This window comes from Chenopodium album, chromosome 7 (genome assembly GCF_948465745.1).
Source record: "Chenopodium album chromosome 7, dcCheAlbu1.1, whole genome shotgun sequence".
Taxonomy (NCBI): Eukaryota; Viridiplantae; Streptophyta; class Magnoliopsida; order Caryophyllales; family Amaranthaceae; genus Chenopodium; species Chenopodium album.
The window spans coordinates 76704820-76717979 of NC_137840.1; the positions used below are offsets into that span (position 1 = coordinate 76704820).

The 13160-nt window shown below is 39.2% G+C and overlaps 1 protein-coding gene across 1 annotated transcript; it reads right to left on the bottom strand.

Moving 5' to 3' along the window:
- Window positions 1-10351: 10351 nt before the first annotated feature.
- On the bottom strand, window positions 10352-13160 carry LOC145639694 (protein IQ-DOMAIN 17-like). Its single transcript, XM_081691007.1, has 5 exons — window positions 12646-13160; window positions 12188-12526; window positions 11853-12098; window positions 11620-11763; window positions 10352-11518 (listed from the first exon to the last, which is right to left on the bottom strand). Exons 1-5 carry the CDS (start codon window positions 12793-12795, stop codon window positions 10637-10639), a joined length of 1761 nt encoding a protein of 586 aa, XP_081547133.1. The 5' UTR covers window positions 12796-13160; the 3' UTR covers window positions 10352-10636.

Below are 13160 nucleotides of genomic sequence, written 5' to 3' on the forward strand. Positions count from 1 at the left end.
TAAAAAAATTTAAAAATTGAAGACTATTTATCCACGTTTTTTGAGGAATTTTTGAGGTTATTAGAGCCGGTGGCGAAAAGTGTTGAGACCCTAGGGGATACATCTTAGGTTCATATAATGCCGTTTGGAACCATATATGATCATTAAATGATGTCATAAATGTCCGTGGTAGGTTTGAGTTCACAAAATCGGTGCAAGTTGCGAATTGGTGAATTGACCGTTTTAAGGCAAATTAGAAGGTTCCACCCACCTAATTGGACTCACGGAGGGTATTAGGGACCATTATAAAAATCTCGGTAATTTTTTTTCCGGGTGAAAAAAGGTCAAAAAATTCCAAAATTGAAGGTTATCCACGCTTTTTGAGGAATTTTTGAGGTTACGGGGCCCGGTGGCGAAAAGTGTTGAGACTCTAGGGAATACATCTTAGGGTCCTATAATATCGTGTGGAACCATATATGACCATTAAATGATGTCATAAATGTCCACGGTAGGCTTGAGTTCACAAAATCGATGCAAGTTGCGAATTGGTAAATTGACTGTTTAAAGGAAAATTGGATGGTTCCATCCACCTAATTGGACTCCCGGAGGATATTAGGGACCATGGTAAACATCCCGGCAATTTTTACTTCCGGGCAAAAAAAGGTAAAAAAATTCCAAAATTGAAGGCTATTATCCGGGCTTTTCTAGGAATTTTTTAGGTTACGGGGCCCGGTGGCGAAACGTGTTGAGACCCTAGGGGATAAATCTTAGGGTCATATAATTCTGTTTGGAACTATATATGACCATTAAATGATGTCATAAATGTATGTGGTAGGCTTGAGTTCACAAAATCGGTGTAAGTTGCGGATTGGTAAATTGATTGTTTTAAGGCAAATTAGGTGGTTCCACCCACCTAATTGGACTCCCGGAGGGTATTAGGGACCATGGTAAACATCTCGGCAATTTTTATTTCCAGGCGAAAAAAAGTCAAAAATTTTCAAAATTGAAGGCTATTATCCACGCTTTTTAAGGAATTTTTGAGGTTAAGGGGCCCGGTGTCGAAAAGTGTTAACGCCCTAGGGGATACATCTTTGGGTCATATAATGCCGTTTGGAACCATATATGACCATTATATGATGTCTTAAATGTCCGTGGTAGGCTTGAGTTCACAAAATCGGTGAGAGTTGCGCATTGGTAAGTTGATCGTTTTAAGGCAAATTGGATGGTTCCACCCACTCAATTGGACTCCCAGAGAATATTAGGGACCATAGTAAACATCTCGGCAATTTTTATTTCTTGACGAAAAAAGTCAAAAAATTTCAAAATTGAAGACTATTTATCCACGCTTTTTGAGGAATTTTTGAGGTTATTGGAGCCGGTGGCGAAAAGTGTTGAGACCCTAGAGGATACATCTTAGGGTCATATAATGCCGTTTGGAACCATATATGACCATTAAATGATGTCATAAATGTTCGTGATAGGCTTGAGTTCACAAAATCGGTGCAAGTTGCGAATTGGTAAATTGACCGTTTTAAGGCAAATTGGATGGTTCCACTCACCTAATTGGACTCGCGGAGGGTATTAGGGACCATGGTAAATATCTCGGTAATATTTATTTCCGGGTAAAAAAAGGTTAAAAAATTCCAAAATTGAAGGCTATTATCCACGCTTTTTGTGGAATTTTTGAGGTTACGGGGCCTGGTGACAGGGTAAAGTCGTATCCCCTAATCAAAAGTAAATACCTAAATCCTCTAACTAACGTAGATAGGGAAGTAGGGTCGAATCCACAGAGAAACGAGTCTTTCTATTCCTAATTAATTAATATAATCCCGATTATAAAGTAACCAATATATTGTAATCAAAGGAAACTAAACTACGAAGATTAAGAGTAGGGAGAAAATAATATATAAAAGGATCTAGGGCATAGGTTCACCAATAAATAATACTCCAGGGTAAAACATAGTAATCAATCATTGACATTGCATAAATAACACGATTAACAGGCTCTCGCAATTTACTAGATCTAAGTTCTTATTGAAAATAGCCTTTAATATCAAATTAACATCTGCTCGATTCATCAATTCAATATTATTGCTATACTTTTACAAGCCGCAATTGTAAAACGTTAAAACAATTCAATAAGAAATTATCATGCAATACCAATAATCAATAATAGTCAATCATCAATACATCAATTAACCAGATTGTAAAGGGCTTTCGCTACGTATTACAATCACACAATTAATTTACCAGTATTAAATCTCATCTCTCGAATCTCGACTTAACCATTTATAAATTAATCTGCCTATTAAAACTAGACCTAAACTGTAACACCCCGACCCCAAACAAATTAGGGAGGGGCCTATTGTCACGAAATGCGCATCGAGGGCCAACAACTGTCCCCACAAACCAACACAAGTCCTTCCGGCGCATTTTGTCCTCACTCATGCGCACCCCGAGAAAACTTCCCAGGAGGTCACCCATCCCAAGACTACTCCCAGCCAAGCACGCTTAACTATTGAGTATTCTTAGCAAATGAGATCCCTAAAAGGAAGATGCACCTTGTTGATATGAGTAGTATATCAAATCCTTTTAAAGCAATCATGAGGGGTATTACATAAACATTAATTCTCATCTGTCGAATCTCGAATCAATGTTGTCAAACTCATGCATAAAATATCTGCGCAAATCTAGTCACAGAGCATTAAATCAATCAATAGGAAATTAATCTAGCATTGATAATTAACAACAACAATTTACCCCGTCATATTATTTATGGATCCCCATAAACCCTAGAAATAAAACTACTCACACATATTAAAAACTAAACAAATCAAAGCAATAAAATAAGTCATGATGAAGGGAAATAAGATTAAGAGAAGAGAAATCGTTACCAAACTAATCTGTATTAATGGAAATAATCAAGAACAAGAGTTGAGAGAAGAGTTAAGTGAGAGAAAAGATCCTAAGTAGAGAGAGAAAGTCTAAGAAAGAAGAAGGTAATCTAAAAATTCCGTACAAAATCGTATTTAAACGTTTTCTAAAATGAGAATTAAAACTAAACTTAATCAGGTCTTCCAGAAACGCGCGCCCGATCGGGCGCGCCTTTTTCTTCGCGTTCTTCCCAAGCATCATCGCCCGATCGTGCTAGATGCTCGCACGATCGGGTGCGCCTTAGCATGCACAGCACTATGGTTTGCCGCGCCCGACGGGCTAAAGGTTGCCCGACCGGGCCTTTGTTCCTCTTGAGGCTTGGACTTCGATTGGGCTAGATTTCTCGGCCCAATCTGGGTTTCCTCTCGGGTCTCGAATACTTGGTCCAAATGCCTCGGAATCCCAATTACCGAGCCCTTAATCACCGGCTCTCACCGATCCTGGGCTCCAAAAGTGGTCGCGTCCTTCTAGCTTCCGTAGTTGCTCCAAAATATCTCGGGAAAATACTCCAAAATCATAAGTCCCTGCAAAAGTCAACCAAATCTACGAAAACACTAGAAAATACCAATTAGTAATAAAAGTGGCTCTAAAGAGCCAAAAACACTACTAATTATGACCAAGGGACGGGGGTAAAATACTATATAAAATAGACACATCACCTGGTGGCGAAAAGAGTTAACACCCTAGGGGATACATCTTTGGGTCATATAATGCCGTTTGGAACCATATATGACCATTATATCATGTCTTAAATATCCGTGGTAGGCTTGAGTTCACAAAATCGGTGAGAGTTGCGCATTGGTAAGTTGATCGTTTTAAGGCAAATTGGATGGTTCCACCCACTCAATTGAACTCCCGGAGAATATTAGGGACCATAGTAAACATCTCGGCAATTTTTATTTCCGGGCGAAAAAAGGTAAAAAAATTTCAAAATTGAAGGCTATTTATCCACGGTTTTTGAGAAATTTTTGAGGTTATTAAAGCCGGTGGCGAAAAGTGTTGAGACCTTAGAGGATACATCTTAGGGTCATATAATTCCGTTTTGAACCATATATGACCATTAAATGATGTCATAAATGTCCGTGATAGGCTTGAGTTCACAAAATCGGTGCAAGTTGTGAATTGGTAAATTGACCGTTTTAAGGCAAATTGGATGGTTCCACCTACCTAATTGGACTCGCGGAGGGTATAAGGGACCATGGTAAACATCTCGGTAATTTTTTTTTCCGGGTAAAAAAAGGTGAAAAAATTCCAAAATTGAAGTCTATTATCCACGTTTTTTGAGGAATTTTTGAGGTTACGGGGCCCATGGCGATTTTTTTTCCGGGTAAAAAAAGGTGAAAAAATTCCAAAATTGAAGTCTATTATCCACGTTTTTTGAGGAATTTTTGAGGTTACGGGGCCCGTGGCGAAAAGTGTTGTGACTCTAGGGACTACATCTTAGGGTCATATAATGTCGTTTGGAACCATATATGACCATTAAATGATGTCATAAATGTCCATGGTAGGCTTGAGTTCACAAAATCGGTGCAAGTTGCGGATTTGTAAATTGATTGTTTTAAGGCAAATTGGATGGTACCACCCACCTAATTGGACTCCCGGAGGGTATTAGGGACCATGGTAAACATCTTGGCAATTTTTATTTCCGGGCTAAAAAAAGTAAAAAAAATTCCAAAATTGAAGGCTATTAACCACGCTTTTTGAGGAAGTTTTGAGGTTAAGGGGCCCAGTGGCAAAAAGTGTTAACACCCTAGTGGATACATCTTTGGGTCATATAATACCGTTTGGAACCATATGTGACCATTAAAGGATGTCATAAATGTCTGTGGTAGGCTTGATTTCACAAAATCAGTGCAAGTTGCGAATTGATAAATTGACCGTTTTAAGACAAATTGGATGGTTCCACCCACCTAATTGGACTCCCGGAGGGTATTAGGGACCATGGTAAACATCTCGGCAATTTTTATTTCCGTGCGAAAAAAAGTCAAAAAATTCCAAAATTGAAGGCTATTATCCATACTTTTGAGGAATTTTTGAGGTTAAGGGGCCTGGTGGCGAAAAGTTTTAACACCCTAGAGGATACATCTTTGGGTCATATAATGCCGTTTGGAACCTTATATGACCATTAAATGATGTCATAAATGCCCGTGGTAGGCTTGAGTTAACAAAATCGGTGCAAGTTGCGAATTGGTAAATTGACCGTTTTAAGGCAAATTGGATGGTTCCACCCACCTAATTGGACTCGCAGAGGGTATTAAAGATTATGGTAAACATCTCGGTAATTTTTATTTCCGGGCAAAAACAAGTCAAAAAATTCCAAAATTGAAGGCTATTATACACGCTTTTTGAGGAATTTTTGAGGTTACGGAGCCCGATGGAGAAAAGTGTTGACACCCTAGGGGATACATCTTAGGGTCACATAATGCAGTTTGGAACCATATATGACCATTAAATGATGTCATAAATATCTGTGGTAGGCTTGAGTTCACAAAATCGGTGCATGTTGGGGATTGGTAAATTGATTGTTTTAAGGCAAATTGGATGGTTCCACCAACCTAATTGGATTCCCGGAAGGTAATAGCGACTATGTTTAACATCTCGGAAATTTTTATTTTCGCGCGAGAAAAAGTCAAAAAATTCCAAAATTGAAGGCTATTAACCATGCTTTTTGAGGAATTTTTGAGGTTAAGGGGCCCGGTGGCGAAAAGTGTTAACACCCTAGGGGATACATCTTTGGGTCATATAATGCCGTTTGGAATCATATATGACCATTATATGATATCTTAAATGTCCGTGGTAGGCTTGAGTTCACAAAATCAGTGAGAGTTGCGCATTGGTAAGTTGATCTTTTTAAGGCAAAATTGGATGGTTCCACCCACTGAATTGGACACCCGGAGGATATTAGGGACCATAGTAAACATCTCGGCAATTTTTATTTTCGGGCGAAAATAGGTAAAAAAATTTCAAAATTGAAGGCTATTTATATATACGCTTTTACAGGAATTTTTTTAGGTTATTGGAGCCGGTGGCGAAAAGTGTTGAGACCCTAGGGGATACATCTTAGGGTCATATAATGCCGTTTGGAACCATATATAACCATTAAATGATGTCATAAATGTTCGTGGTAGGCTTGACTTACTAAATCGGTGCAAGTTACGAATTGGTAAATTGACCGTTTTAAGGCAAATTGGATGGTTCCACCAACCTAATTGGACTGGCGGAGGGTATTAGAAACCATGGTCAACATCTCGGTAATTTTTATTTCCGGGTAAAAAAGGTCAAAAAATTCAAAAATTGAAGGCTATTATCCACGCTTTTTGAGGAATTTTTGAGGTTACGGGGCCCGGTGGCGAAAAACGTAGAGACTCTAGGGAATGCATCTTAGGGTCATATAATGTCTTTTGGAACCATATATGACCATTAAATGATGTCATAAATGTCCATGGTAGGCTTGATTTCACAAAATCGATGCAAGTTGCGAATAGGTAAATTGACTGTTTTAGGGAAAATTGGATGGTTACACCCACCTAATTGGACTCCCGGAGGGTATTAGGTACCATGGTAAACATCTCGGCAATTTTTATTTCCGGGCAAAAAGAGGTCAAAAAATTCCAAAATTGAAGGTTATTATAATCCACGCTTTTTGAGGAATGTTTGAGGTTACAGGGCCCGGTGGCGAAAAGTGTTAACACCCCAGGTGATACATCTAAGGGTCATATAATGTCGTTTGGAACCATACATGACCTTTAAATGATGTCATAAATGTCTGTGATAGGCTTGAATTCACAAAATCGGTGCAAGTTGCGGATTGGTAAATTGATTGTTTGAAGGCAAATTGGATGGTTCCGCCCACCTAATTGGAATCTCGGAGGGTATTAGGGACCATGGTAAACATCTCGGCAATTTTTTTTTCCAGACGAAAAAAAGTCAAAAAATTCCAAAATTGAAGGCTATTATCCACGCTTTATGAGAAATTTTTGAAGTTACAGGGCCCGGTGGCGAAAAGTGTTGAGACCCTAGGGGATACATCTTAGGGTCATATAATGCCGTTTGGAACCATATATGACCATTATATGATGTCTTAAATGTCCGTGGTAGGCTCTAGTTCACAAAATCGGTGAGAATTGCGTATTGGTAAGTTGATCGTTTTTAGGAAAATTGGATGGTTCCACCCACTCAATTGGACTCCCGGAGGATATTAGGGACCATAGTAAACATCTCGGCAATTTTTATTTCCATGCGAAAAAAGGTCAAAAAATTTCAAAATAGAAGGCTATTTTATATCCACGCTTTTTGAAGAATTTTTGAGGTTATTGGAGACGGTGGCGAAAAGTGTGCAGACCCTAGGGGATAAATCTTAGGGTCATATAATGCTGTTTGGAACCATATATGACCATTAAATGATGTCATAAATGTCCGTGGTAGGCTTGAGTTCACAAAATCAGTGCAAGTTGCGAATTGGTAGATTGACCGTTTTAAGGCGAATTGGATGGTTCCACCCACCTAATTGGACTCGCGGAGGGTATTAGGGACCGTGGTAAACCTCTCAGTAATTTTTATTTTCGGGCAAAAACACGTCAAAAAATTCCAAAATTGAAGGCTATTATCCACGCTTTTTGAGGAATTTTTGAGGTTACGGGGCCCGGTGGCGAAAAGTGTTGAGACCCTAGGGGATATATCTTAGGGTCATATAATGTTGTTTGGAACCATATATGACCATCAAATGATGTCATAATTGTCTTTGGTAGGCTTGAGTTCACAAAATCGGTGCATGTTGGGGATTGGTAAATTGATTGATTTAAGGCAAATTGGATGGTTCCACCAACCTAATTGGATTCCCGGAAGGTATTAGCGACCATGTTTAACATCTCGGCAATTTTTATTTCCGCACGAGAAAAAGTCAAAAAATTCCAAAATTGAAGGCTATTAACCACGCTTTTTGAGGAATTTTTGAGGTTAAGGGGCCCGGTGGCGAAAAGTGTTAACACCCTAGGGGATACATCTTTGGGTCATATAATGCCGTTTGGAATCATATATGACCATTATATGATATCTTAAATGTCCGTGGTAGGCTTGAGTTCACAAAATCAGTGAGAGTTGCGCATTGGTAAGTTGATCGTTTTAAGGCAAATTGGATGGTTGCACCCACTGAATTGGACACCCGGAGGATATTAGGGACCATAGTAAACATCTCGGCAATTTTTATTTCCGGGCGAAAAAAAGTCAAAAATTTTCAAAATTGCAGGCTATTTATATCTACGCTTTTTGAGGAATTTTTTTAGGTTATTGGAGCCGGTGGCAAAAAGTGTTGAGATCATAGGGGATACATCTTAGGGTCATATAATGTCGTTTGGAACCATATATGACCATTAAATGATTTCATAAATGTTCGTGGTAGGCTTGACTTACCAAATCGGTGCAAGTTACGAATTGGTAAATTGACCGTTTTAAGGCAAATTGGATGGTTCCACCCACCTAATTGGATTGGCGGAGGGTATTAGGGACCATGGTAAACATCTCGCTAATTTTTATTTCCGGGTAAAAAAAGGTCAAAAAATTCCAAAATTGAAGGCTATTATCCACGCTTTTTGAGGAATTTTTGAGGTTACGGGGCCCGGTGGCGAAAAGTGTTGAGACTATAAGGAATACATTTTAGGGTCATATAATGTCGTTTGGAACCATATATGACCATTAAATGATGTCATAAATGTCCATGTTAGGCTTGAGTTCACAAAATCGGTGCAAGTTGCGAATTGGTGAATTGACTGATTTAAGGCAAATTGGATGGTTCCACCCACCTAATTGGAATCCCGGAGGGTATTAGGGATCATGGTAAACATCTCGGAAATTTTTATTTCCGGGCGAAAAAAAAGTCAAAAAATTCCAAAATTGAAGGCTATTATCCACGCTTTATGAGAAATTTTTGAAGTTACAGGGCCCGGTGGCGAAAAGTGTTGAGACCCTAGGGGATACATCTTAGGGTCATATAATGCCGTTTGGAACCATATATGACCATTAAATGATGTCATAAATGTTTGTGGTAGGCTTGACTTCACAAAATTGGTGCAAGTTGCGGATTGGTAAATTGATTGTTTTAAGGCAAATTGGATGGTTCCACCCACCTAATTGGACTCCCGGAGGGTATTTGGGACCATGGTAAATATCTCGGCAATTTTTATTTCCTGGCGAAAAAAAGTCAAAAAATTCCAAAATTGAACGCTATTATCCACGCTTTTTGAGGAATTTTTTAGGTTAAGGAGCCCGGTGGCGAAAAGCCCATCTTCCATGGCTTGTAATCTCTAAAATGGGCGGAGCCTACTCAAGGCTTGAATAACGCAAATTCTGATTACTTGAATCTCTGCTGTATCCAAGAATCCTGCAGTCAACCTCTGCAAAAAGTGGGTTACATTACATCCAAAGATTCCATGACATGGATACCTTAAATTTCGCAAAACGGATTCTGATGTAATTAAGAGTAAGATGTTTGTTAAGTTTGAATTAATAATGCTCCACATTTGCTAAATGATTTTTCAATTTGGACGATGATTGTCTCGGAATAGAAACATTTTTAGTAGGAACATTTGTCAATTTTAAGCAAATGACATAATATGAAGATTCTGTCTGCTACGTAAAAGATTATTTTTCATGATGATGATGATATTCAGTGCCTAGTAGTCGTGTAGTAGTAGCTGGTCAGTGATGTTGGTTGAATTTTATCAATTTCTGTACAAGTCTTTCATTATTTTCAGTGAAACCAAAAGATTTATGTTTTATTTGACTCGTAACTTTGCACATATTTGGGTCCTTTTTCATTCTTGGTAGCCTTTTTTTTACTTTCTGTAACAACTCTACATATATCAACCATGTAGCACTTAGAATCTTTTACTGAATTTCTCTCCAAAATGACTAGCAATCTTCCTTTTTCAAGGATTTACAATCTTAACTCCCTGATGCATCAAGGCTTTGCCAACGGATTAGTCTAACATATGCAGTTTGTATTTCTCTGTTTGTTCTTTTGCTAAAATCACAGTTCGGTTTTGGTTCTAGGCGTTTTTAGATTTATGCCAATTAGTTTGGATTACATCAATATTTATTCGAATTTAAATGATGTAACCTTATTCCAAAACTACACGCGTTATGTTTTAGGTTCAAGCTTGTATCGAGTAATAGGGTATTTGTCAGCTTGCCTAGTGGATGAGCGTTATAATCTTATCATAAACAAACCAAAGACCTCTCTTGGAATTCTTTCAATAAATGTAATTGGCATAATGGCATGTATAGAAGGGGACATAAGAACCCCCAGTCCCCCACCATTGTAGAGAAGGACAAAGAGCACAGAGAGTCCCCTTATGCTCCGCTGGAAATGAGCTAAAAAAATCTGGCTTTGAAAAATCCACATAAAAGTAAATTACATTTCATATAATGCAAATAACATCAGGACAAAAAGAAAACAAGTAAAATTACTCGATTAGAATGTCACAAATTATATGATTACATGGATAATTAATACACAATTAAATGAAAAAAAAAAAACCAACCCCGGTAACTCAGATACAAACTACAGCTACAAACAGAAACATTTATGAACCAACTACCAATATCAAATCATTGGATTCGCAGATCAGAAAAAATAAATGAAACTTTCCTTCTCACCTGATTTTTACTGTCAAACAAAGTTAGCAGCAAATTAAACACCACCTAAAACAATCAATGAAGAATCAAATTATCTCAACCACCTTCTAAGATCACTGGTTGAAGATGGGGATATCTCACCCCCAAGGCTATCCGTACAACAAGATGAGTAGATTGATTGTTGCTCCATCATCCCCAATTGAACACCATTCACACTCTTAAAACTTGGGCTCCTCAAGTTGTAGTTTCCATACCCCATCCCACTGTATGGGTCAGGATTGGGGAATGACAGCCTCTTCTTGACCCCGGACCCGGTTCCAGGTCGGTCTCGCTCTGGTGTCGAGGGCCGATGCCTGGGAGCACTTTGAGACCGGAGTCGTGCCTTAGCGGACTCTGTGGCTGCCATGTAATTGGGCTTGGGTCCACCACTGCTATTGCTTGTGGTAGCACTGGTGGCAGCTCCTTTGTGATTAGGCTGGATGCTGCCATTATAAAAGTAATTTGATCTTAAACTTGGTGTTTGAGACACTTGACTGCTGTAGCTCCTCTCTTCTCTAATGCACCGTGGGCTAGCGGAACGGACTTGAATAGGCCGCGCCCGGGATGGAGAGGGAGTGGTGGATGGTGGATGTTGATGCTGGTGGTAATGATGTTGTGACTGGGATTGGTTGTGATGAGCTCGACTGTGGAGAGGCGAGGATGGGCGTTGATTATGGTGCTGAGCATGGTAATGGCTTGCTGATGTTGAAGTTACTGATCTTCTGAAGTTAGGAGCTAAGTAAGAGTAAGGTTGTGCAGTGTCAATTTCAACAGTTTTGATCGAGTCTCTATGATCAGTTGAAGCTCTGGCTCTAACAGCAGGGGAAGGGGCAATGCTGGAATCCCATTGTTTAGAGGCCATCCATCTGTCTAGCCATCTGGGTTTCTCCTCTAGCTCTTCTTCTCCCACTGAACTCCTATCGCTTCTCCACATCTTCTTGCCCAAATCAAATCATATGGCACACAAATAAGCTCAATAACACCCAAACACGCGCGTGCATAAGAACAGAGAGAGAGATATTGAAGGAGAACTACCTGCTGAGAGAAAGCTTGGGAAAGGTTCTTCTCTCGTCTGAGAGCAGCATCTTTTCTACTCTGCAACATGGCTTTGACTTCCTCAATGGTATGCGGCCTTTCGTCCCAATCATCTGCTAAACTACTTGGTTCTCTTGAATGTGACTGTTACATTTAACAATCCAATCCAATTAATACATCAATTAGACGAAAGGAAATTAGGGAGAAAACCAGGGGAATTAATTGAGGCTTACAAGTGATCTTCTTTCTGCTATATCCTGGAGATAGCGCGATTCAACAACACTTGTGGTATCACTGAAAGTAGATTTTCTGCTACCTTCATGAGATAATCTCAAGCGTTGATCAAGAACCCGGGCTTGAACTCTAACCAGAGCTTGCATGCATTTCAATGTCATCTTGGCTTGCTTTCTAACATTATGCCCTCTAACTAAAGCTTGCAACTTTACCAATCCTTTCAGTGCTCTGAGCGCCCTCCTAGCCTTTCATTCCCAAACCCAATAAAATCAATCAATAAACCATGTTTTTGTCAAGTCTTTTCGTTCTGTTATACAAGAAAAGCAGTGCTTACCAAATATCCTCTGAAGGCAGTCTGAATGAGAACAGCTGCAGAATGTTCTCTAAGGTAGTTAGCATTTGTTGGCAATGAATTTGTAAGCCTTGCCGCCTCCATTGCAGCATGTGCGGTGGCGACAGCGGCATCAGCAGCAGCCGCTGTAGCCACTGCCACCGCAATAGCGTGCCTCTGCTCAGACACATCACTTCCTGTGGCTGCAGAAACAACAGGACCACCAACACCACTACTACCATTACTACTCTTTACATGTGGGCTCTGCTGCACAGCTTTAGTAGATGGTGATTCTTGTTGATTTGTTGCCTTCTTGAAAAGCCATCTCCTTTTCTCTTTCTTCTAATAAACCACATGGAAAAAAAAAAAAAAAAAAACCCATTACAACCCACAAATTAATTTACAGGAAAGATTCAAACTTTTTTCACTTATTTGAACAGCTAATTAAGGGGGGAAAAAACCTTTTCATCATCTTGGTCCTCTGATAGGGGAGTATCATGATGATCTTCTTTTCTTCTGCAATTCCTAACTTTGTCATGACTTTCTTTAGTAGGAGATCTAAAAGCTCTCTTAACAGCAGTCAACCAAGAACTACCCCCTTTCTTTCCCATGGATCATTACATTCATTCAAATCTTAAAACCCACCCAAAATGTTTATATTTTTACCCCACCCCCCTATTCTACAGCATATTCCATCAATATTTGGCTAGTAAAAGAATGTTATGTGGGATGCTACTACAAGACAAAGCCTATATATATCAGATCTTTCTACAGCAGCTAATATTTGGTGAATGAGGTTTGGTTTGATAATTAATAAATGCAAATAAGAAAAAGATGGGAGGGAAACAGGAGCTACTCAAATTATGACTGTAGGAGGGAAAGAAAGACTAAATGAGAGTTGAATACCAAAAAAAATAATTCACTGGGAAAGGTGAGAGGTTTTTAGTGGGCATAAGCGTGGTGGGTGTCAGAGGAT

Coding starts and splice junctions, on each gene's coding strand:
- LOC145639694 (XM_081691007.1), bottom strand. CDS start 12,795: ATGGGAAAGAAAGGGGGTAGTTCTTGGTTGACTGCTGTTAAGAGAGCT. Junction 11,764..11,852: donor TAGCAGAAAGAAGATCACTT/GTAAGCCTCAAT, acceptor TAAATGTAACAG/TCACATTCAAGAGAACCAAG. Junction 11,519..11,619: donor CCCAAGCTTTCTCTCAGCAG/GTAGTTCTCCTT, acceptor TTGGGCAAGAAG/ATGTGGAGAAGCGATAGGAG.